The sequence below is a fragment of the Chondrus crispus genome, genomic scaffold, assembly GCF_000350225.1.
Source record: "Chondrus crispus Stackhouse genomic scaffold, scaffold_228, whole genome shotgun sequence".
NCBI classification, from domain to species: Eukaryota; Rhodophyta; class Florideophyceae; order Gigartinales; family Gigartinaceae; genus Chondrus; species Chondrus crispus.
The window spans coordinates 131785-153833 of NW_005179104.1; the positions used below are offsets into that span (position 1 = coordinate 131785).

The 22049-nt window shown below is 48.1% G+C and overlaps 3 protein-coding genes; all 3 read left to right on the plus strand.

The window, feature by feature from the left end:
- The first annotated feature begins 373 nt into the window (after window positions 1–373).
- Window positions 374–4336, plus strand: CHC_T00008679001 (Sel1-repeat containing protein). XM_005715725.1 is given in 2 exon segments: window positions 374–4183; window positions 4184–4336. 1 exon segment carries the CDS (start codon window positions 374–376, stop codon window positions 4181–4183), a length of 3810 nt encoding a protein of 1269 aa, XP_005715782.1. The 3' UTR covers window positions 4184–4336.
- A 12052-nt stretch (window positions 4337–16388) lies between these two features.
- On the plus strand, window positions 16389–18766 carry CHC_T00008698001 (histone deacetylase). XM_005715726.1 is given in 7 exon segments: window positions 16389–16418; window positions 16568–16804; window positions 16805–16925; window positions 17066–17082; window positions 17223–17945; window positions 18030–18341; window positions 18342–18766. The coding sequence occupies 4 exon segments, from the start codon at window positions 16805–16807 to the stop codon at window positions 18339–18341; spliced, it is 1173 nt and encodes a 390-aa protein (XP_005715783.1). The 5' UTR covers window positions 16389–16418; window positions 16568–16804; the 3' UTR covers window positions 18342–18766.
- A 1977-nt stretch (window positions 18767–20743) lies between these two features.
- CHC_T00004346001 (hypothetical protein) lies at window positions 20744–21466 on the plus strand. Its single transcript, XM_005715727.1, has one exon. The coding sequence runs from the start codon at window positions 20744–20746 to the stop codon at window positions 21464–21466; it is 723 nt and encodes a 240-aa protein (XP_005715784.1).
- The last annotated feature ends 583 nt before the right edge of the window (window positions 21467–22049 follow it).

Consider the following 22049-nt stretch of genomic DNA (forward strand, 5'->3'; position numbering starts at 1 on the left):
GTTACCGGTACCAATCAAGCAGGTCGGCGTGGGAGGCGTGCTCTGGAAGAACCGTGCAGTGCTGAAAATCAGTGCCCTGATTGACAACTGGGTTGCACTAAACTCTGGCGATGCCATTTCGCAAGTCATCAAACAAGATCCAGAGTGGCAAGAGGCATGCCTGACCTTGCCCAACAGCCGTAGCGACAGCGGCGATGAAGGCGGCACTGCCCTTGCACAAAGGCGAAGAGAGATCGAGGCTCAGCTCAAAGGGGAAAGCTACCTTGTTTACGCAAACGATATCCTGGAGCGCCTCAGCGTCAATGCGCAGCTTTCGACTAGACCTCCTCCAAATCTGAATCTCGCCCACACAATCTCATTTGTTGGCGTCGTCATGGAAAGCGTACGCAGCTCACTCGCAGCGCACCTTCCAAAACGGGGAGGTCGTTTTCATGAACCACCGGGCCAGTGGAAACAGTCCATTCAGTTTCTCGACAGCGATTATTTATTGACAGACGCATACGAAAGCGTTTTGAGTGAATCTCTGACATGCGCTCTTCGAAGCTTTGAGAAGAAGACTGAACAAGCCGTCGGAGACACCCACAAGTCAGTGCTATCTCGCCCAATTCAGTTGCGCCTGCTCTGGGAGCTACAAACCGAGTTTCAACGTCTTGCAAACGATGTACGAAAGCCACAACAAATATCTTCCATGATTGCATGCATACTTGCCTTCCCGTCGCTCACTTTCACGTCAAAACTTCTCAAAAGAATTTCAACGCGTACTTCCAGACTTAGCCGAAGCGCGACTAATGTAGAATTTCACTCCACACGAGAAGTGTTCATCAGGCCGGTTTGTGCTCCTCAAAATTTCTACCTCGTCGTCTCTGTGATCTGCGGAAGAAATACGCCTGCTTCCGTGTCTGTTCAGCTAGCTCGTGAGGACTGCACTAGCGACAACTACTTCGACTGGGAAGCCTGGCGAGATGCGTTCAATGGACGGTTGCGCGGATTGAAAGGATGGCAGAAGGCACAAGGGATGAGCGTTTTTGAGGAATGCACTACGTATGCAAGCATCAGAAGGAGCATTGAGAGGTGGAAACTTCCTGATCCCCGAACTGGTTCACAGCTTCGAATATGGGCTGGCTGGCTGCCGCATCGCCCCGTCATCGCCAAATACGAGCTTGGCACGGAAGGTCTCATCCGGCAATACGCCATATCCGGGAATGGCGCTGAAGAAGGGAAACCGATCGATTATGCCATCGCAAGTCGAGAAGATTTGCGCTACTCGCTCGGGGCTGTGGAAGAACGAATTTTTCAAGTACAAAGAATCGAACGTGAATCAAAAGGTGAAGATAAACCACATCCAAGACATACTTCTGTTGTTGCAAAACCTGCAGACCAGTTCCTCGAGCAGGGAAAGAAATTGTTGGACGGCAAAAAAGGCAATATTCCGCTTGCCCTTCAGTATTTTGAGCTCGCTGCTAGAAATGGAAACGTAGACGGTTTGCGATATGCAGTTGACCTTTTAATGGACAAGACGTCGGGCCACGTCAACCTAAACAAGGCCCTTTTTCTGACAAAGCGCTTTGATTGGATGCTAGGAACACGGGATTCCACTGTACAGGAGAGGGCGCAGGCAATCGAAGAGATCTATCAAAAACTACTGACCCGCACTCGAAATGCATGTAGTGTTGTCCTTGGTTTTGCTGCATTTGAGCTACAGCGCATAGAGAGGATGGAGTTCAACGGTGCCATGAGTACCGGTGACGTGATGAATATTCTTGCTCAAAGCTTTCGACAATCCGGTCATATCGAAACGCTGCGGTATATAGTTATCCTTTCCGTCCATTCGGCCTGGCTCAGGGCAAATATCAATCCTCTAGGTACCACGGAATTGTTGCCAGTGACCAGTTGGGGTTCGTGGCTGATATCCTCATCGAGCCAACGGGCCATGCTGGGCAACAGGCACTTCAGAAGGGCGAGAGGAGGCCGCAGTTTGCTCGAGATATTTTTTTATACTGCTGGAAAGAGCACAAGAGATTGGGAATGGCTTGACGCTGTCATTCAACGTGACGATATAATGCGATATATCCGTGAAGATGCCCTTGAAGAAATAATCCAGAAGAAAGACAAAGGAGCACCAGAACGGAACAAGAGCATTCTTCGACTACTTCGTCGGGCTCTAAAGGATTATCGTAGCTCTGCGAAGGCCAGTATTCTTTTGGGTGAGATATATGAGAACGGAGTTGTAGGGATAGACCCATCTTTGCAGTCAGCGATAGAGGTGTATGGAGAAGGAGCCCGACAAGCAAATCTTGAAGCGACCGAGAGGCTTGGCGCAATTTTAAAACGACTTCCGCAAGAAAATCAGAGTTGCCGATTCAAAATTCTAGAAGCACTACGTGAAAGCGAGAGCCCAAAAAATGCAAGAGCAAGCTTCGTTCTGGGAGATTGGTATGAGCATGGATTAGGTGGTGTCCAAACTGATCTCCATCAGGCCATACAGTTATACGGGAAGGCAGCCAAGTTACACGACAAGTTGGCGGCAGAGAGGCTCGGCGACATAGTACGTCAGGACTGGACCGAGACTGATGGAGCGCATCAAAGCGCTCTGAAGTTACTACAAGAAGCTGCTCGCGATAGAGACGAGAATTCTGCTTTAATTTTGGGCGGAATCTATGAAGCCGGGTTGAAAGGCTTGGTTCGAGATTGTGGCAGAGCGGTTGAGCTATATCATATCGGGCTTGATCAGGGGAATTACGAGTCATCGGAACGATTACGGATAATCGCCCAAAGCAAAGCCGTAGAGTGCATGGTGCTTAGACACCAAATCATCGAGAGGTTGTACGATTCTGTCCTAGAGGGGAATGCGCAGGCGGCCCGGGTACTGGGGAATTTGTGTGAGAACGGTTTGGATATTGTGGCATCCAATGAGACGGCATTGTCGCAACTTTGCGCGATGAAGTTTTACGATAGCTACGTGATTCGCCTCCTTGGCAGCGTGGCCATGCGAAAGGAAAGTAAGGCTTTACCCATCATGCAGGAAATTCTTCAAGCTCTGTTCGGAGCGGCGGAGTTGGGTATATCTGATGCGGCGGTCGCACTCGCTAACATTAAAGAGGAGGAAAAGAACATTGCTGACGCTGTTGAGGTGCTTGGGATCGCGGCAGTGTCCGAAGGTGATGTTACGTCAATTTCCCGGCTTGGGAAAATGGCCCTTGAGCACAATGGAAGTGTAAAGGCACGGGTGATGCAGATTCTGCATGAGGCATCTGATCTTGATCATATACACGCAATTGCAGTTCAAGCTCTCGTCTTGCAAAAGAGTGCCAAAGGAGACGTCAAGACTCGTTATATGTCAAAAGCAGTCGAGTTTTTCGCCAAGGCTGCTCATACCGGACACGATGGTGCGGTTGTATTGCTTCGCAACATTGCATTTAGTCACTGCGGAGACGAACATGGACGAATAGCATTGGAAAATCTGATCGATGTTGCATGGCGCGAAGGTTGCTCTGAAACCTGCGCAACTCAAGCTCTGGATGCTGTTGGGTATGTACTGGATACGTCACAATGCAGCAATTCGGAAAATGCAGCAGCTTCTCTCGATTTGTTCCAAGAAGTCTCGGGGAGGGTATACAGTCACCAATACTCAAGTTTTCATCAACTAGAAGTTGCTTTTAGTGCGGCAAGAGGACTGAAAGCTCTAACGACCAGCGGGCGCTCAACCAAAGATATAAAAGAACAAGCAAGATTGAGACTTCAAGAGTACGCTGAAGATGGTCGAGAAGGCCCAATGGAGTTCTTTGCTGGATGTCTTCTGAATGAAGTGCCCATGGACGAGGAGAATATGCCAGAAGTGGTCTCACATAGTTCGGAGACCAGGAACGTGGAGGCAAGGAACGTGGGGAAAAGGAACGTGAAGGCGCAGAAGGCGCTTCAGTTGTATGCAGATTTGATCAAAATGGAACGTGCCAAGACATCGCGTCGCGGTTTGGGGCACGATGAAAAGGCAACGCGTATTGGAGAAGCGGAAATCAAGGGAATGAGACGAGGGGTTGCACTACTGGAATCCCCTGGTTTAACGTCCGAGCAAGATGCAGGTCTGCGGGACCAATTGCTGAAGAGATGCAACATACTGGAAACTAAAGTGAAAGGCCATCGAGCGCACTTGAGAAACTTAGCAAACATATTGGAATGGCACTGACGTCTTGGACGACTTTTCGTTTAATCAGTGTTATTTATTTATATTGTAAAGTATACTGTACATTCGCGTCATCATACTCGTACGAGCCGTACTTGCGCGGCATCGACAAGAGTACAAGATGTACCTCAACGCGATCATAGCAGTCGATTCCCAGGAGCTGTTCGGTCCACTTTCGAGGAGCAAATACTGATAGCTTGAATTCTTGACAAGCCTGTTCAGCATCTCTTCCACTGACAGCATGTTACCACTGGTAGATTTGAGGTCGTCAAAGAACGCTTGGAGCCATCAAAGGCAACCATTCGCTGCTATCGGTATTGTAGGTTCATCAAGCGCATGTTGCGTAAGAACGGCAGCCGGCATGCTCTCTCTTCTTTCAATAGCACAGATGAGTGGTTCTTATGGCACGGGTCTGCGCGTTTGAACCAAATGTCGGCCAACAAACAGCGAGAGATAGTCTGACCCTGAGAATTGCAAGCGAATTGCAGGCGAGGCAAAACTTGGCCTGCCGCATTGCGCCGGATCCAATTGTGTCATTATCGCGATATCCGTCTACCTGATGGACTCTAAACTTGGACCCTATGCTTCTGCAAGCGCAGTTGCAGTGGACTTGGTGTGCGCAACAGTCTGCGAAGCTCGTTGAAAAGAAGCGCTTGAACCGAGACATGTACAGCCGAAAAGAAGCCAAAGGCGGCAACGAAGAGTACCGGGACGAAGGGCATAGTTGCTGAGGGTGCAAGGGATGGATAGGTTGCAGCTCGTTACAGAAAACGTGGGAGAGGAAGCGTGGGCAAGGGAAGAGGGACCATCTGATGATTCGCGTGGTTGCTTATACAGTAATTACGAGAAGGTGAGGGGGGTGACGGCGCAGCGCTGGTTGGCACGGGAAATGCAACTGCAGAACTGCCTTCATGGTACGGCAGGCGTGAGATTTTTTATGACGTGACTACCCTTAGGGTACGTCCCATGGCCGGTCGCATGATCAATATGGGCGAATGAGGAGGTGACACCCACGCGCCAGCAATGTATTTGTCGATTCACAGCAAGGAAAGTTTGGGCGTATGCGTCGTCATCTTCTATAGGAAATCGACATAAACTTTAGAGGTGACGCGGGTGGAGTGAGATGAAGGAGTGCCAACGGGGCCAGGTGGTCCTTGTGGCGCGGGTGGAGTGAGATGAAGGAGTGCCAACGGGGCCAGGTGGTCCTTGCCGCCAGGCGTGGAAGTTGTTGGCAAGCCGAGAAGCCTCTCGCACGCCTCAGGTCCTTGCAGGCATAACTTTGAGCTTGAACGGGCGTTTCGGTACGGCGAATCAGATTCGCTGTTACCGTTGCAACTGGCGAGACTGTATCCACTGGCGTAACCCTATCCACTGGCCGTGCTGCAGCAACCGGCGGAAGTGCACGAAAGCTTCCAGAAGACTGCAACTGGTTCCAGTCAAGACTGGAACCAGTCCAACTTGTTTGGTGGCCGCTGTGGCCAACCTGTTGATGTACTGTACTGCAGTTGACTGGTAGCGTTACAGTACAGTATCTTCAAATATGTGATGGCACCCAAAAGCCACGCCAAATAGCGTAGCTTTTAGCGTCAGAATTGGATAAAAGCGTGCCGTCCCTCGCCGGCCTTCGCGGCGAGGGAGAGGGACGAGACTTTCGTCATCACAAAATACTACTGCAGGGGTTACACGTTATAAGGCGACTACTGATAAGGCCGCAACCGGGTGGGTACAAGGCGACCTTACCTCGCATGTCGCATCTATTGCCACGTGTGTACGCCAGTGATGGCACCGCCGAGGCAGGTGGAAGCGGCAGACCACTCTGTGAAAGTGAGTGTGCAAATTGGAGTGATGCATGCCGCGCCAAGAAACGACACCATATCTCCACCCACTTCAGGAAAGCACATGTGGACGCCCTCAAAAGAAGCTGTAATTGACGCAAGTACCCGGCGCAAGTGCTCTCAGTCAGTCACATCAGCTTCTTGCATCTGACATGCTCAAATAATTAGTCTTCAAATCGACAAGCTTGTGCCTTCGAGAAGATATTGGGAATTGGGGCGTATGTATTCGGGGCGAGAAACATCGAGGGGCTAGAAATGCCCCAGCACGAAGGGCTGGACGCGGAACGAGCTGTCGAAGTATTGCGCGCCGAGGAAGAGAACAAGGCGGTGGTGAAGCTATCCATGGGCTGTTTTCAGGGATGGTGGCGAGGATCGTGGTCAAGAGTTGTGGCAAACGTTGCCCAGGGATTGAGGTGAGACTACACACTGTAGAAGGTGAGTGCTCGATACACGGCGAGTCAATGCGCTTCTCACAGAGTCGCCTTATATCGTGACATCCCGCCCTGTAGACTGTATCATTGTGGCGTAGTCTGCGCTCCGTATACCGGATTTCCGAGTGGCTCCATCGTTTTGCGAACGTACAGTAGGCCCTACTGCGGCTGTATCTGGGGATGTGCAGATACAGTACCCTACTGAGCAGGGTATGGAGATGTGCAGATACAGCCGCAAAAGGCTAATGCACTTCGCAGCGTGCGGAAAGCAATCCGGAGGATTACGGTAAGTCTTGGACTAGACAGATTCCAGTTCAGGTCATGGCACTGGAACAACCTACAGTATCAATATTTAATCAGTAGCGTTTAGGCCCGTGTATTGCTTGCAAATTGTTCACACACATGAATTGACAGGGCCTACAGCCAGTTGGACGTTGGGCCATCATGCTGTTTTGCCATCTGTCACTTCAGACTCTATCCGGATTGAAGGCGTCATAGAGATGGGAATGTATCTGAAGATCAAGCGCAGTCCATACATGTGCGCAGAATTCGCTCTTGCAGTTGATGAGAGAAAGGGATTAACGACGTGGGAAGGCATCGGGTGGACACGCTAAGCATCCTATTCACAGACGCCTGTTGCGCGAACGTCTACGAAGGGGCCACATTCATTTGTAGTTAAAGAGCACTTCCAGCCAAACCGCTATCGCGCAAGGGAAACGTACAGTCAGTACAGCATTGGCAACCATCTACATTCGGCAACGATTTACTCTCCCTTTTGCATATCTTGGGTGGTAATAACGTAAAGATAAGACCATCTTTGTGACCGGGTCCTCGTTGTTTCACTGATTGAGGGCGCGCAAGCATCGTCGCGAAGTAATGTGTATAAGTTAACGCTGCTGAAGGTGTTTGCAGCAGACGCATTAAGTCTCCCCGCGAAATGTCTGCGGTAAAATTGTTAACTTGCACGGTGAGCTACCCGAAGGGTAGCAACCTGAAAACACGTAACAAGAACAACAAGAGCAGCAGTCAGGGGTGGAAAACTGTGCACCGTGTTGAAGTTCTGTAACAATTCTCCCGTATGGAGGTCAAATTCCAAAATTTACCTGAGACTTCTTACGTGGCTCCAGGGGCGATTTTGGTCGACGCCAGCCCATTGAGATTGGGCACGTCCATTCCATCACATGACTGATTTGAAAGTTTTAAGTTATCAGTGTGCCTGGTGACTTCCACGTCGGGACAAGGTAATGGTTTCGACTGTGATCTTCAACCTCACCTGAGAAAACCGTATTCCTTCTTGTCGCTATTTCAAGCTTTGCCGTGTTCCTGCGCATCATAACGCTGTCCACCAGCCGCCGCACAGCACGTAGATTGTATCGCTGCTCGCATGTCGTGCTGAGTCATGCTGTCCAGTATCTTTTCTGCTCAACCGATGACCCAAATGTCTCCCCCAGTTCAGCTAGGTATGTATCAGACAACAAGTTGCAAACACTATCGATTGAGGCAATGAATGTTCTTGTTCTATGAAGGTGCCTCAAAATGTCTGAGCGGACGCGCAGTTCCACGTTTCATTTACATAAAACAAGTACAGTAGAGAACCATGCAAAAAAAATCTGTGCGATTGACAAGCGATGACATATTTTTAGCAGATTCTACAATCAGACAAAATAGAGAACAATCTTGTGGTCACACTCGTGTTGCTGTTTAGCTGCTAGAAAGAGAACAAACTCCCCCAATTTCCGTCTACAACACTCTCGAATCCCCATATCTGTGCAGTATGATTAGGCTGTTACTCGTATACTTCCCGAGCAAGGATAGATCAAGAAACAATTCCTTTGTGGAACAGTTGTAATATATTTATACTCATGCCGCTTGAGGAACAGTCTCAAGCAAGCGACATTGGGCTAGCCGTCATCATGGGTGGGGGTCCATGGGAGAAGAACACTAAGGTAGGTTCGCGCGAACAAACCAATTAGAAGAACGCAGTTTTGAATTGGGATGCAGATTCAGTTGCGCTGAGTTCAGCCCCAGAAATCATAGGTGCAACTGATAACTATGATTTCTCGATAACGGCATATGCCACATGGGCATATTCATGCTTATGGGATGTGTATGTCGACATTTAACACGGGAAATGCCAAAGAGGTGATTTCTCTTCGGCTTCCATCCCTACTGAATATGCGAATACTGTAGGTGCAACAAGTGGACATCATGAGGAGAAGGGGCTTTGCGATTTGGGCCTTCTACTTCGGGCCTCAAAGCAAAAACAGCTCTGTATCTACATATTCTATGCAGTGTGGTGTTCGTCTTTTACAGGGTCTGTACAAGTACTACAGACCAGGGTACGTCGAAAACCTGGAAAACATAGAGTAGGGAACAATAAAACATGTGTTGCATGAGCAAGCCCTTGTATAGCATTGTCTGCATGCAGCTGCAACTCCCCCGAATTCGAAGCACGACCCTGCTACAGTACTGACCGCTGTACTGCTCCGGTTTCAGGCAGTATTAAGCCAGTGACCTAGGTGACTTACCGTGCAGAGTAAAACAGGCATGCACAAGAAGGTTCACTTCAATAAAGCTAAGAGAAAGAGAATACTTTACTCTAACATGAAGTGTATCTCGCCCATTAACTCATTCTTGTTACAGAAAACTCAGGCACCAGCCGCATGCTTACATCGCAAAACTGCTGTAGCACTTTTTTGCACGCACATTTGGCCTTTTTTGTCATAGGCCATATGGAAAGAAGTTTCATTTGGGCAAGTGGCTTGTGGTGGCGCTTGATGAAATTTCATTCCTTGTTAATCACTGTTAGCTCAGATGATGAACTGCGAGTTAGGAACGGCCCTTACATTGAGGGTCTTGTTGTGAGCCTGCCGCAATCTGACGAAATGATGGTTTATGTAAGGAGCCGGCAGAGCGCCTTCTCAGCAGAACGTGTTATCCATTCAAGACCTATTCTCATTACCTCGTTTTCTCCTCATACAGTATACCTACAGTTGCATATGCGTTTGGGCAAGTTGCCTTTTGTACAGTACGGCAACCTTTTTGTACAGCAGATGTTGTTCCGTACATGAGGCTGACCGAACATAAGGATGTAGGCTATCTCCATCCGAAGTCTGGGATTGCGTTCGTGTTCGCATGACCCCGCCTCGCTTTGCGCCACCATGAACATCCTACCTTTTTTGTGCGCTTTATCTCTGCTCACCTCAGGTGGTTTCTCCTCAGCACAACTAAGTCACTTCAATCATGAAACTACAATCGGAAGTGGTGCATGTCCTCAACTTTGTCATTCCCGACGCGAATTAGCTGTACAGGACTGCAGAAAGCTCAAAGCTCTCTGCTCGGTTTCTCGATGTGCACAGAGGAATGGTCGCTCTGGTTTCAGCTGCACTGACCAAGCCGACCAGCCTATCAAAGTACCCATACCTGTCGGGTCTACTTCAACATGCTCCTTATCGACAACCCCAACTTTTTCTGGTTACAAACCCGGATGTGAGTGCAACGACGGTAGCTACACTGCGAACCTTATCGGAATCATTGTGATCCTATTCGCAGATACGCGCTGCTTGACGGAGTGTTACCTGACAGATTCGATAGCTATGGAGCAATGCTCGCTCAAAGACATGTCAGACACCACCTTACATAACGTCACGAGGAGATGTTGCCAAAGGTGTGGCGGATACTACAGCGGTTATTGCAGACTGGAAGCTCTTGAGGCAACTATGGTCCCGGAGACACGGGACGAGGACGGTGACTGTCAACACGCTATAGAAGAATATCAAGACGGTGTACGGCTGAGATGCGAGTGCGACAGAGGGCGGAGGGAAGAATCTGAACTTGCTATTGTTGGTGGGGTTTCTAGAGATTGTGTACAGAACTGTCTGATGAGGAGGGTCGATGAGGATGACGTTTGTGCGGGTGATATCGTGTCTAATTACGTCACCGCAGTGCAAAGCGATTTGGATATGTGTTGCAGGTCGTGTGGAGGTAGGCTTGGAGAGTTAGGAATCTATGAAGCCTGCGGGAGGAATGTGTGACGTTGGACCGTACTACCGCTGTATGGGTCATGTTGCCGTGTGGTTTGCAGTGGATTTGCCTGAACTACATATCGATCAAAGGCGGTTGGCTCTCGATAACTGCGATGTAGTAAAAATGTAGTCGGGAAGTATGGGAAGGTAAGGGATAGCGTACGCAGGCAGCCGCGTTAAGCATTGCAGGCAAGTTGTGTCGAGCAACATTGTCTGATCACAAGCGAAGTAAAATGTCAATATGAACAAAACGCAGGATTGTCTATGAGCTTCATTGAAACATGAGTCTCTCCACCTGTGTAAGATGCTCGTTTGTAGAAAGCAACTACACGTGTATGGTTCATGTCGATCTTTGCGCAAGCTTTACTCAGTGACCTGCATTCATGTTTGGGTGATGATATCCGATTGGGCAACTTTCGGGAAAGCTGCGGAGGATTTCCGGGTTGATAATACGGATGGGCAATTCAATCACTTCATACATCCTTAAATTTTCATTTAAAATGTTTCAAAATGAAATATACAGGCCAAAGTCTCAACTGAATTGTGCCTCCACAAGATGTGGACACTTCCAAGCCTCCACGTGTTCCCAAACAAATGGAAGACGTGAGCTGGGCAAATTGCATCTTGCATGTGGTGCAAGGAACAATACAGTACCTCGTTTATTGTCCGCTCGAAGCCGGATCGCCCTAAGAGGCAGACGCCGCCGTCGCGTGACGAGCGGCGTGTGTGCGTGTGTTACGTGGACACGTATGGCTGACTATGGCTATCATGACATTGTATTTCTTTTAGAAAAGCTCATTAGCTTCAGCGATATGCAAAAATTGTCTTGAACATTGTGTCTCTCGTGGCTCCTTCTACTTCAAACATTCTGCTGTGTGTCCTTCTAAATAGACAGGAATGATTACAGCAGCGCAGGTTATCACGATCCCCAATTTTAGTAGTGTGTATTGCTCAATACAGCATAGATAACTAGTGTCTATTGGATCTTTGTCCTCATATGAGGACGTTATTCGACCTATCTTATTCTTGACTTCCGCTTCCTCGACAAGAAAGAAAAAGATACCCCCGCCACCGTACTGGCCTTCTGATTTAGGGACAAAAAGAACTTTGTGAGAATGGCATGTTCTTCGTGGTCGTTTTTAGATATGTCTGGAAAAGAAGGTTTTGTAAACCACCTTAAAACGGCATGTAAAATAACTTCGAAACCAAAAACGCCAGTTTAAAAAGGGAACTATGACCTCAATCTGCGTTATATTCTTAATCTTTCTGCGTATTCAAAGCTGCTATCCCGGTGTTCTGCAAGATGTTACTGGCGAAAACAAGTGCGTTAAGGAAATAGTGCCCAAGATAGCTTTTTAAATGTTCAATTTAATTTATTTATTTTGCAAAAAAACGGCTGTACTCACATGAGAACAAGCCCCGATCGAAGATACACTAGCTTGGCAAAAGAATGGAGCAGCACGTGAGGTGAAGGCGAAAGAAACGATGTCATAAAATTATTCAGACATCTATGCTTTATTTGTCGACATGCACTCACGCGGCGACGGAAAAGGAGAAGGTTTTTCCATACGAACTTATCTCAGCGAGTTGCAGCGGCAGATTTGACTTGTTTGGGTCGCATTTTAGAAGTTCAATTCGATTACATCGACGTCTTCGCGTTCTGACGCACCAGTGTTCATACGAGTGTCGACATCCATTTAAATTCTGATGGAGAGCAATCTGGCCAGTCTCGTTTTGAAATGCAACACAAGGAGGCAATGGTTGCGTGTCTTTCCCAGCCTTTGCGTCCACTTAAGAAATTCGTTTTTGCACAAATAACAACCAACCTTTAAGTTTTCTATTAGGTCTTGGGACATGAGGCCATCGATTCCAGTTACTTGTTGGTTCCAAATATTTTGTCGCTCGAGGCGTTAGTAGTTTTTTTCCACAAAAATGAAAAACGGTGACCGTGAAGAACCAGCTACCGAAAACCCGCTGTATGAACGAATCACCGTATCAGCTCCGCCAGAAAAGACCGAGGAACAGAAGTGGATGGAAGAAAAATTCCGACAGCTAAAAGATGAATACGCCAGCCTCTTGAGAGAAAATACAGACTATGCCGCACAGGCCCGCTTGGAGAAAGAGTTGAGAGCGTCATTAGAAGGGGAAAAAGATGACGTTCATCCAAGGATTCAACCACTACCTTCGACCGAGCGGGATGGAGAAATTTTTCTCACAGAAAGAGAAAAGGCCGTGCGACTTTTCGACATTCAAGGTCATGGTATGGATGCATTTATCTGTGCTTAGGAAATGTGAAAGCCTAGGTTGGCGAAATCCTTTCTTGTGTGATATCTGACCGTAATCGCATTTGCTTCTGTGACCTGAACCTATCCCAAATTTTACAGACATGTTCCTTACAAAACCAACAGAGGAGTTACGGAAATTGTCACAATCACTCGAACTGAAACTGTTCGAATTGTCAAGAGAAAAGGACGACTACTTGGAAGCAGTCTGCGAGAAGCTCATGAACATGAAAGAAAAGCACTTGGCGATACGACTACATCGCACTAGAACGGACATACGAAATGTTCGAAGACTACTGAACGGGGAGCAACCATCGCCGGATTTTATTCGGTTTTCTTCCCGCTGTCAAGGTCGCCCGCAACGAAGGATGAGCGAAGAGGCGTCACCAGTGAAAGAAGAAGAATCTCCGCCCGTAGAGGAACGCCGAAAGGAGAAGGACTCTCTTGTTGAACGAAACGCGAGATCTGACATCTCCGTCGTCCGCAATGGAGAGCGGAAACGCGAGCCCCAACGTCCCAGAGTGACAGTTAAAATTAGGCTTCGCCCTAAACCTGCAGGCCCCAGGAATGCCCCGTTGCCCAGACAGGCATTTCCCCAGTCTACGGGATCCACGAGCGAACCTGATGATGACGTGCATGAAGCGCATATGGATGAGGAACGAAACAGAAAAGGAAGGGAGGGAGAGCCAAAAAATAAGCAAGCTTTGTCAAATCTTGAAGGTGCGACCATCGTCAGAACCACCTGGGACAGTATTGTGACCTTTTCCAAAAAATACTGCCGCGTGTTCAACATCTTATACGGGCTTTTATGTGCAACGTGGGAGATCGAGAAGGTTGCCTTAAAGCGAAAGAAAAAGTATCACAGTTTGTTCAAAGCTTCGTTCTACTTCTTTTTGCACACGAAGCCGTTTCCTGATATATTGGACTTCGAAGGGTTGGTACCTGTGATTGAGAGAAGACTGAATAAGATGTTTGCCAGGTATAGAAACGTAATAACGGAGAGAGTAGAGGGGGCTAGCAGTTTGAGCGCAAAGGCGAAGGCACGGGTGTTGAAGGCTTTGGACACTTGCTGCGGAGAATATGCTGAGAAGTGATTGCCCAATTTTTGGGAGAAACCTCAACTTGAACTCTTTGAGCAAAAAGAAAATTCCTGCTTTCCAGGATCCATTCTATCGACCTGTGTCTGCCTCTTTTTTGATCAATTGACCTCACAATCTATGAGGCCACTCTGCAACATCGTCGTTTACTACCTAAGCCGTAATGCCGTAATTGTTCAACACAAAAATGATCCCTGCGCTGTCGACATAACTTCCAATGTCAGCAGTGCTGATGTCAGCATGTATGTCAACATAGAGAGGGCTTCAACGGATGTGTTTCTCAGATATGAGTTATAAACTGTGACATTATTATTGATTTTTTTTTCAAAAACCATCTTTATTAGGGACCTGTAGGGGTTGTCTCCTGGCTACAAGCTAAAAGTGCAGATATGTGCCCCGAGGGTTGCCGAGGGCATCATATCGCAGCACGAGGCATGTGATGACGGCTTTGGCAATGATGGAAAGCGCCGTCTTTGCACCAAGCGCAACAACAGTTGCGGTCCGTGCTTTGGCGATACCGGCGCCCCGTTGTATGACGTTGATAAGACAGGCAAAGTATCTGTCCTTGTAGGTATCGTCACTTTTGGTTTACAAGGACTTGCGGATGGCGAAGCTGAGAGCATCTGCACATCGGGTGATAGAGCCACCATCTACACTGCTGTCGCTGCCTACATCGGCTGGATTCGTGAGACGGTAGACGAAGACGTAACAGAGTTTTTCATCGCAAAGGAAGGAATCACAAACACAAATCCCTAGATGCTGAAAAGTCTTGGGATGACTGAACGGCTACGGAAGTCGAGGTACCGGGCTCGAACCAGGGCTCTGACACGCGAACGTCCTTAGGGATGACGTTTTTAAAAGCCCGGGCGCAAACGCTTTTGTGATTGAATTTTCACGGTATTTTCCGGACAGAATTTACCTCTAAATATGTTGGCCAATGGTGCCAAGATGTTGGGAGATTGTCGGTTGGGACCTGGATAATATGATCGCAAAGACGTTGCTTACTGCAGTAAGTTGGTCAGACGGAGGCCCTGGCCATTTACAGTAGGAATGTAGGTTGGTACATCACTGCTAGGACACTGCCCTGTCTTTAAATACAGTTACTCCATTTCGACATACAGGGGGGGGGGGGGGGGGGGGGGGTCGCGATATAGTGCTACCCTATGTCAGTGGGCCGAAAACGGCACTATATCGAACCAGGCACTGTAAGATAATGAGATTTACGGCTTTTTTGCAGCCACCACTCCCTTGCATCACTGCTCAGAAAGGCCGCTCGCAGGACGCCATCCCTCATACTGTACTTTGCATCTTCACTACATACTCAAGTCTAATCAAGCATTTATGTTATTAGTAGCTGCCGAGCCGTCGCATTGACTTCCTCCTTTTTCGCAGCCATAAATGCCAGCCTGCCCTTTTGCACATGTCCAATTGCATCATCGACCCTGCCTTTTTCCGCCATAGTCTCTATTCTAGTAAGCAACTGCATAATATCTTTCCGCGGCGGCAGCCACTCTCGGGCAGTACGTCCATCCAACTGCCTTGCCTCTCTGGAGACCCTTCGTTTTTGGCTAAAATTCGTGCCACCCGCAGAAGGGTTGCACTATATCGGAGCCGACACTAATAAAGATGGCACTATATCGCGACCCCCCGCCCCCCCCCCCCCCCCCCCCCCCCTGTACTCCATTTCGATATATATTGCAAATCGGCATAAGGTATAGCACTGTATAGTTCCAATAGAATTGCATAGCAAATACAAAATTCAATTTTGCCAGTGACTTGAAAAATAAGGATCCTTACACCGTAAAATATCCTTCATTGATTCAGGGTGTGTCTTAACAGGCTGGTTTTTATATGATAGTTTTTATGATACTGTACTGTGCGTGCCCCAATTTGACCTAAAGTTATATGTAGTGCACTAAAAGATTGCTTGCATCTACAAGCACTATAGGCCCTATATCGTGTACAGTGACTAGTCACTGTACACGTACAGGGGGGGGTCGCTCAATAGTGCCTACTTTAGTAGTGCTTCCCTCTATATAGTGCTATGGCTCACTATAGCACTATATCGTAGGAGGCACTGTACGACATTTTAGTGAAAACCCAGATAACTTTACTCAGTGATCAAAATGTGAATTTATGACGATTTCTGTGGGGACTCCCATACGAGCTCATAGATAGATCAATATCGGGGAGTTGAGCTTCCTACTGAATGGAATATGAATATCTTTGACCGCAACACATTGTATTGTGTAAGATTGTCAGGGAACACCGCGTTTTTGGAAGCTTCTAAAAGCCTTTCTCATACAGTATTGAAAGCTGCATGCACAGTTTGAGTCATCCGTGAGAGTGTTAGACCTGATGATCTCTCTAATGCTCGGGTGGAGTCGAAAGTCAAACTCTGACTTGAAACGAAAAAGTTTTTCGTTGGTGCATGTGTTCGAATCAATACAAGCTCCGGCAAAAAAGACGTAGACTTCATAAGAGGCGAAGTCGCTTGTCGTTTCGACGGTACATAGACGCTATACTCGCGCGTTGTTGATGAGACGGATAAACGTCATTAAAAAAATCGTTTAAATTCTCTCTGTGTTTGTCGTGCAACCCAATCTTCGCTCTTCCCCGCGGACTGTGCACGATTGCTGGCCAGCTCCCCTGAAGCGAACCAATCAGCCGCACACAAGTACTCTTTTCTAACGAATCAGGGCGCCTTGATTTTGAAGAAACCCCGCGCGCCCAGTGGTGACATCCCATCACTTTCCGCCCGAGTTATCATACTCCCATTTCGTCCAAAGAGTATAAAAGCGGCGCATGGCGTTTCAACTAGCGAACAAAGAAACTGCTCGCCTTCACCCTCCGAAGGGGACCTTCTTCCTTTACACATCCCCCTCCGCTGCCTTCTTTCGATCCTCCGCTTTCTTTTTTTGGTCCTTTTCTTTTCACTGTTTCGCGTTCCCAAGATGTCCAAGAAGAGAGTTTCCTACTTTATGGATCATGACGTCGGTGGATACTATTATGGAAAGGACCATCCCATGAAGCCTCATCGAATCGCTATGACCCATAATCTTGTGCTGGCATATGGTTAGTTTGCAGGTTCTGTTTTAAAGCCCCAAAGCAGCGCGTACGATTCTTTTATTTCACGCACCGATACAGTATGCCTTTGTGCTGCAATGACATTGGCCATCCTGACAAATTTTGATTTACATCTCGCCTCAACACAGGTCTTTATCGCAAAATGGTAAGGCCGCCACCGCCCGCCCCGCCACAGCCCCAGTTGCATTTTTTATGCTTTCCCTCGCCTTCCCCGCTCAAAAAAATTTTTGGTTTGGTTTTTTTTTGCTGACCCAATAACCCACGCTTCCGCCTTGTCCTGCGCAGGAAATCTACCGCCCACGTCAAGCCTCGCCCGAAGAGCTCAAAGAGTTCCACGCGGCGGACTACGTGTCTTTTCTGCAACGCATAAACCCCGATACCGCACCGCAACATCTAGCCCAGCTCACCAAATTCAACCTCAACCTCCGGCCGGACCTCGACTGCCCGGTCTTTGACGGCCTCTTCGAATATTGCCAAACCTCTGTCGGGGGGAGCATCGACGGGGCCCGGAAACTCATGGCGGGCACGTCCGACATAGCCATTAACTGGGCCGGCGGTATGCACCACGCAAAGAAGGGGCAAGCCTCGGGGTTTTGTTACACAAATGATATCGTCCTTGGCATCATTGAGATGCTCCGCTTTTACCCTAGAGTGCTGTATGTTGACATTGACGTGCATCACGGCGACGGCGTTGAGGAAGCGTTCTACGTCACCGACAGAGTCATGACGGTCTCGTTTCACAAGTACGGCAACGACTTTTTTCCGATGACGGGCGATATTTGGGATATCGGTGCCGGTCGCGGAAGGTACTACGCCGTCAACTGCCCGCTCATGGATGGCATCACAGATGCCCGCTACGAGCAACTCTTCAAGACTGTCATCACAAAAGTAATGGAGATGTTTCGTCCCTCAGTCGTCGTTCTGCAGTGCGGCGCAGATTCGTTGTGCAACGACCGCATCGGGACGTTGAATCTCACGCTTGAGGGGCATGCCGCCTGCGTCCAGATCGTCAAGGAGTTTAATATCCCGATGCTCGTGCTGGGAGGCGGCGGTTACAATATTCGCAGCGTCGCCAGATGCTGGTCGAATGAGACGGGGATTCTTCTCGACAGAAAACTTGATGACACCATTCCCTACAACGACTACTGGGAATATTTCGCTCCGGAGCACAAGCTGCATTTCCCGCCGAAGAAGATGGTGGACATGAACTCCAAAGACTACCTGGAGAAGATGGTGGAAAAGATCATGGAAAACCTGCGCTGTTTGGATGCAGCCCCGTCTGTGCAGATGCACACTGTTCCATCAGGGATAAGTTACTTTTCAGACGACAACAATGATAATCTAGACCCCGACATGCGTGAAGAAAACGGAAGGCGGAAAGCAGACAATGAGTTCTATGACTGAGTGTGCTGCTGCGAGTGGTACGCTCCCTCCCTCTGCCTCTCCTTGGGAGACGGGCCTGCAGCAATTATTGCCAGGCTGCCATTCTCCAACTTTGCGAAAAGCACCGCCTATTCAAAATTCAACTGTGCAGAAATTGATGCAGTGCGTACTTACGGACCTTCCGTGCGTCCTTCGTCCCCTTAGGTGTCATAGGATGTCGTTTGTAAGCTGTGCCGAAGAGCATTTATTTTCCAAAAAACGTGTTCAGGTTGCAGCTCCGCGGTGCAAGGTGGCACAGCACACACTCCGCGGAGAATGGGCACAAGGAAACACGTCACACACCGCACATAACATGGGGTACTGTTCCAGATACGTCACGCAAGCGCTATCGGCAGACTTCAAACAGTAATACGTAAAACTTGTCGAACAGACCGTGTTTTCCCGAAGCACAGCGATGGATACTGCACCCACTGTAGAATACAAAAAACAGCTCAAAAAACAGCTGAATTTACTCTGCCAATTGTTGGATATCGCTACAGTAAAGTTTACTACGTATACTGTACTGTGCACATCCCTCTCCACACGTCTCCTGGCCAGGGGGCACTCCCTTTTACCACAGCCAAATCCCCACCTAGTCTTCCTTATCGTGCGAAAAAGTCGCGTATCATCAAGACAAGCCGTATAGCGAGACTATGGTCGCAGAGTAAACGACGTAATACAAAAGGGCACAGCGAACAGTAGTAACACCCATAACAGCGGCGGCTCAGACATAACCACAACTCTCTCTCCTCCTCATCCGCCTGCTTCCCATTTTCCCTAGCTTTCCTTCCTTCCCTTCCGTATTCCTACATGCACCCCTTGTCTTTCATAAATTCATGTTTTCCCTCCTCCAGCTACTCGTCCACAGCAACCGGTCACTACCATTGCAATTGACTCATTACGCTCGTTCGCATCCCTATTTCAAAACATTCTCCGCATATAAAAAATAAATAAATAAAAAAGTATGAATGAATTGGAACTCCATGTTTGACCAGCGTACTGTCTTAAGTTTATGCAAATAAATACATACAGTCTTCTTGTTACGTTACCGTTCTTGTGCCAAACCCGATTTAGTGCCTATTTTATCACGCTACAGGGGGTAGCACTATTTAGTGCTATCCCCTGTAGCGTGATAGTCTCAATGAGATCTAGCCGAGCGAAACGCAACGGTTGAAACGTAACAGAATGTTTTCCGTCCTATACTGTATGAACATTACGTCTTTCATAAAAATCACGTCCAGAGCCTAGATACATGATTTATGTGGAAATTGTTCTCAATAAGTCACTTTTGTGGTGCAGGAACGATGGCTCCGTCCTTAGAGCATCACCACCGGTAGGTGATCAAATGACCAAACAAGAACACTTGGCACTTTTTTTCTAGAACTCAATTGGCTGGTGGGAATTTGGTGATTTGCTTCTTTGGTTATTTGATACAGTGAACCCTCGATATCTGATTCCTTCCGCATTCAATTAAAGTGCATATTCAGTTTCCAAGGATGTTTCATATACAGCCCAAATATGTAACAATCCCATAAGTTTTAACCAAAATATTGAGTAATGCGGGTCTGCTTGGCTTGGTTTGCGCGTTCGAGGTGTGTCCATTTTCGATTGCCCAGGAAAACTGGAAATTGAACCACATTTATAATGAATAAGTTATCATAGCTCAGTTTTGTCTCATAGAATGCTCTTGTATGAGGCCTGTTATGATTAAGATGTGCTTGTGGTATTCAGTTAGGCCGTATTCATGAATACCTCATATGTGACCTGCAATCAACGCCCCGGAGCTCGTTCCGAGCAATGGCATGCACATATCGCGGATATTCACATAACAAGGATTCAGATAGCGAGGGTTCACTGTATTTCAAAAAACACGGCCTCACCGGTCAGAACCAAATACTGTGTAGTACGCTCTTACTGACCCTCGTACTCACCCGCGTTCCTTCCCCTCGTACGCCCTTGTATCCTCTCCTCGTACCCCCCTTCGCACTCATTGGCTCAATTGAACAACAGCCATTCTGTGACCAATTATGTCCCAATGGTGGCAGAACGCAAATGACAATGAAGATATCAATGTCATGGATCAGCTCCTGTCCGACACAAGCAGCAGCGATGAAGACCGCACCCATGGCGGTGCTCGTCCTGGAAAGGCGCCGAACAAAGACCGCGGTCGACACAATGGCGCGGAGAGGCTCCATCAAGACTACTTCTCAGAGCAGCCAGTGTACGATGATGACTCATTCAAAAGACGTTTGAGGATCACAAGGCAGCGTTTCAGAAGTGTGATGCACACCATAGAAGCCGAAGATAAGTATTTCCGTTAACAGAAAGACTGCATTGGATTGCTGGGTCTCACAAGCTACCAAAAGGGGACTACAGCACTTCGTATGCTCGCCTACAGATCGTCAACTGACCCATTTGATGAGTATGTACGGATGAGTGGGTCTACCGTATCTCAAACTTTACGCCATTTCACTAGGGCAGTTATTTCGGCCTTCGGTCCTACTTACTTGCGCCATCCCACCTCTAGTGATATTCTACGTATTCTTGCTCATTCAGAGCGGCGCGGCTTTCCGGGTATGCTTGGTAGCATTGATTGCTGTAAATGGACTTGGAAAAGTTGCCCTACGGCATGGCACGGACAATATCAAAGGAAGGAAGGGGTTGCCGCTGTCACACTCGAGGTTATTGCTGATCACTCGCTCTGGATCTGGCATGCCTTTTTCGGCATGCCGGGTTGTAACAATGACATCAACGTTCTCGACGCATCGCCACTTCTAAATAATATCGCAAATGGTAGCTACCCTCCTCCTGTTGAGTACAATTTAATGGAAAACGTACGCAACATTCCCTACTGGCTGGTAGATGGTATATATCCGAAATGGCCCGTATTTGTTCATACGTTGTCCGAACCATTGACAGAGAAAGAAAAGTGTATGACTCGGAACCAAGAAGCTGCGCGAAAGGACGTCGAGAGAGCTTTCGGGGTGTTACAGTCAAAATGGAACATAATTGCTCGTCCTGGGCGATTCTGGAGCACAGATTTCTTGCATGACGTCATGCAGTGTTGCATTATCCTTCACAACATGTGTGTGGAAGACAGAGGGTAAGGTAATGGAACACCACTTCGTGAACAGCCAATGTCTGATGCCGTAATAGGTGGAAATGCTGCGCCACTGTGGACTGAGCCAGGGAGCTCTCTAGAAACTCATACTGCTCCTGTAGGGAGTTTGTCTGCTCTTTGCGCTACATGAGCAAAGATGAGGGACTATCAAGAATATACAAACACTAGAAATTTAATAATGGACCATCTGTGGCAACGAGAGGGAAATTTGTAAACGCTACCCTAGTAATCTTCTTCATGTAAATCGAGACAGTAGAGTCGCGGCCCGGGCTTTTAGTGCACGCCGGGCTGGTGGTGCAGGACTTTGATGTGGGAGAGCAGGCCAACGAGATCAGCGTTTTGATGATAGCGGGGATGCAGCCAGGGCAGGAGAGCACTACAACGCGAAGGGTGGTGATAGACGTGCGTTAGTGGGTGTGTAAGTGAGTCAGGAAGGTTAAGAGAGGGTGAGAAGAGGCGAGAGAGGGTGAGAAGAGGCGAGAGAGGGTGAGGGAGGGTGGGAGAGGGTGGGAGTGTGTGAGAGAGTGTGAGAAAGGGTAGGTTTGTGTGTGAGCTTGTGGGTGAGATTT

Bases quoted from the DNA above. Each gene is read 5' to 3' on its own strand.
- CHC_T00008679001 (XM_005715725.1), top strand. From the start codon at position 374: ATGGAAAGCGTACGCAGCTCACTCGCAGCGCACCTTCCAAAACGGGGA.
- CHC_T00008698001 (XM_005715726.1), top strand. From the start codon at position 16,805: ATGTCCAAGAAGAGAGTTTCCTACTTTATGGATCATGACGTCGGTGGA. The intron at 17,946-18,029 runs GTCAAGGAGTTT...TGGTCGAATGAG, and splicing joins ATGCCGCCTGCGTCCAGATC to ACGGGGATTCTTCTCGACAG.
- CHC_T00004346001 (XM_005715727.1), top strand. From the start codon at position 20,744: ATGCTCGCCTACAGATCGTCAACTGACCCATTTGATGAGTATGTACGG.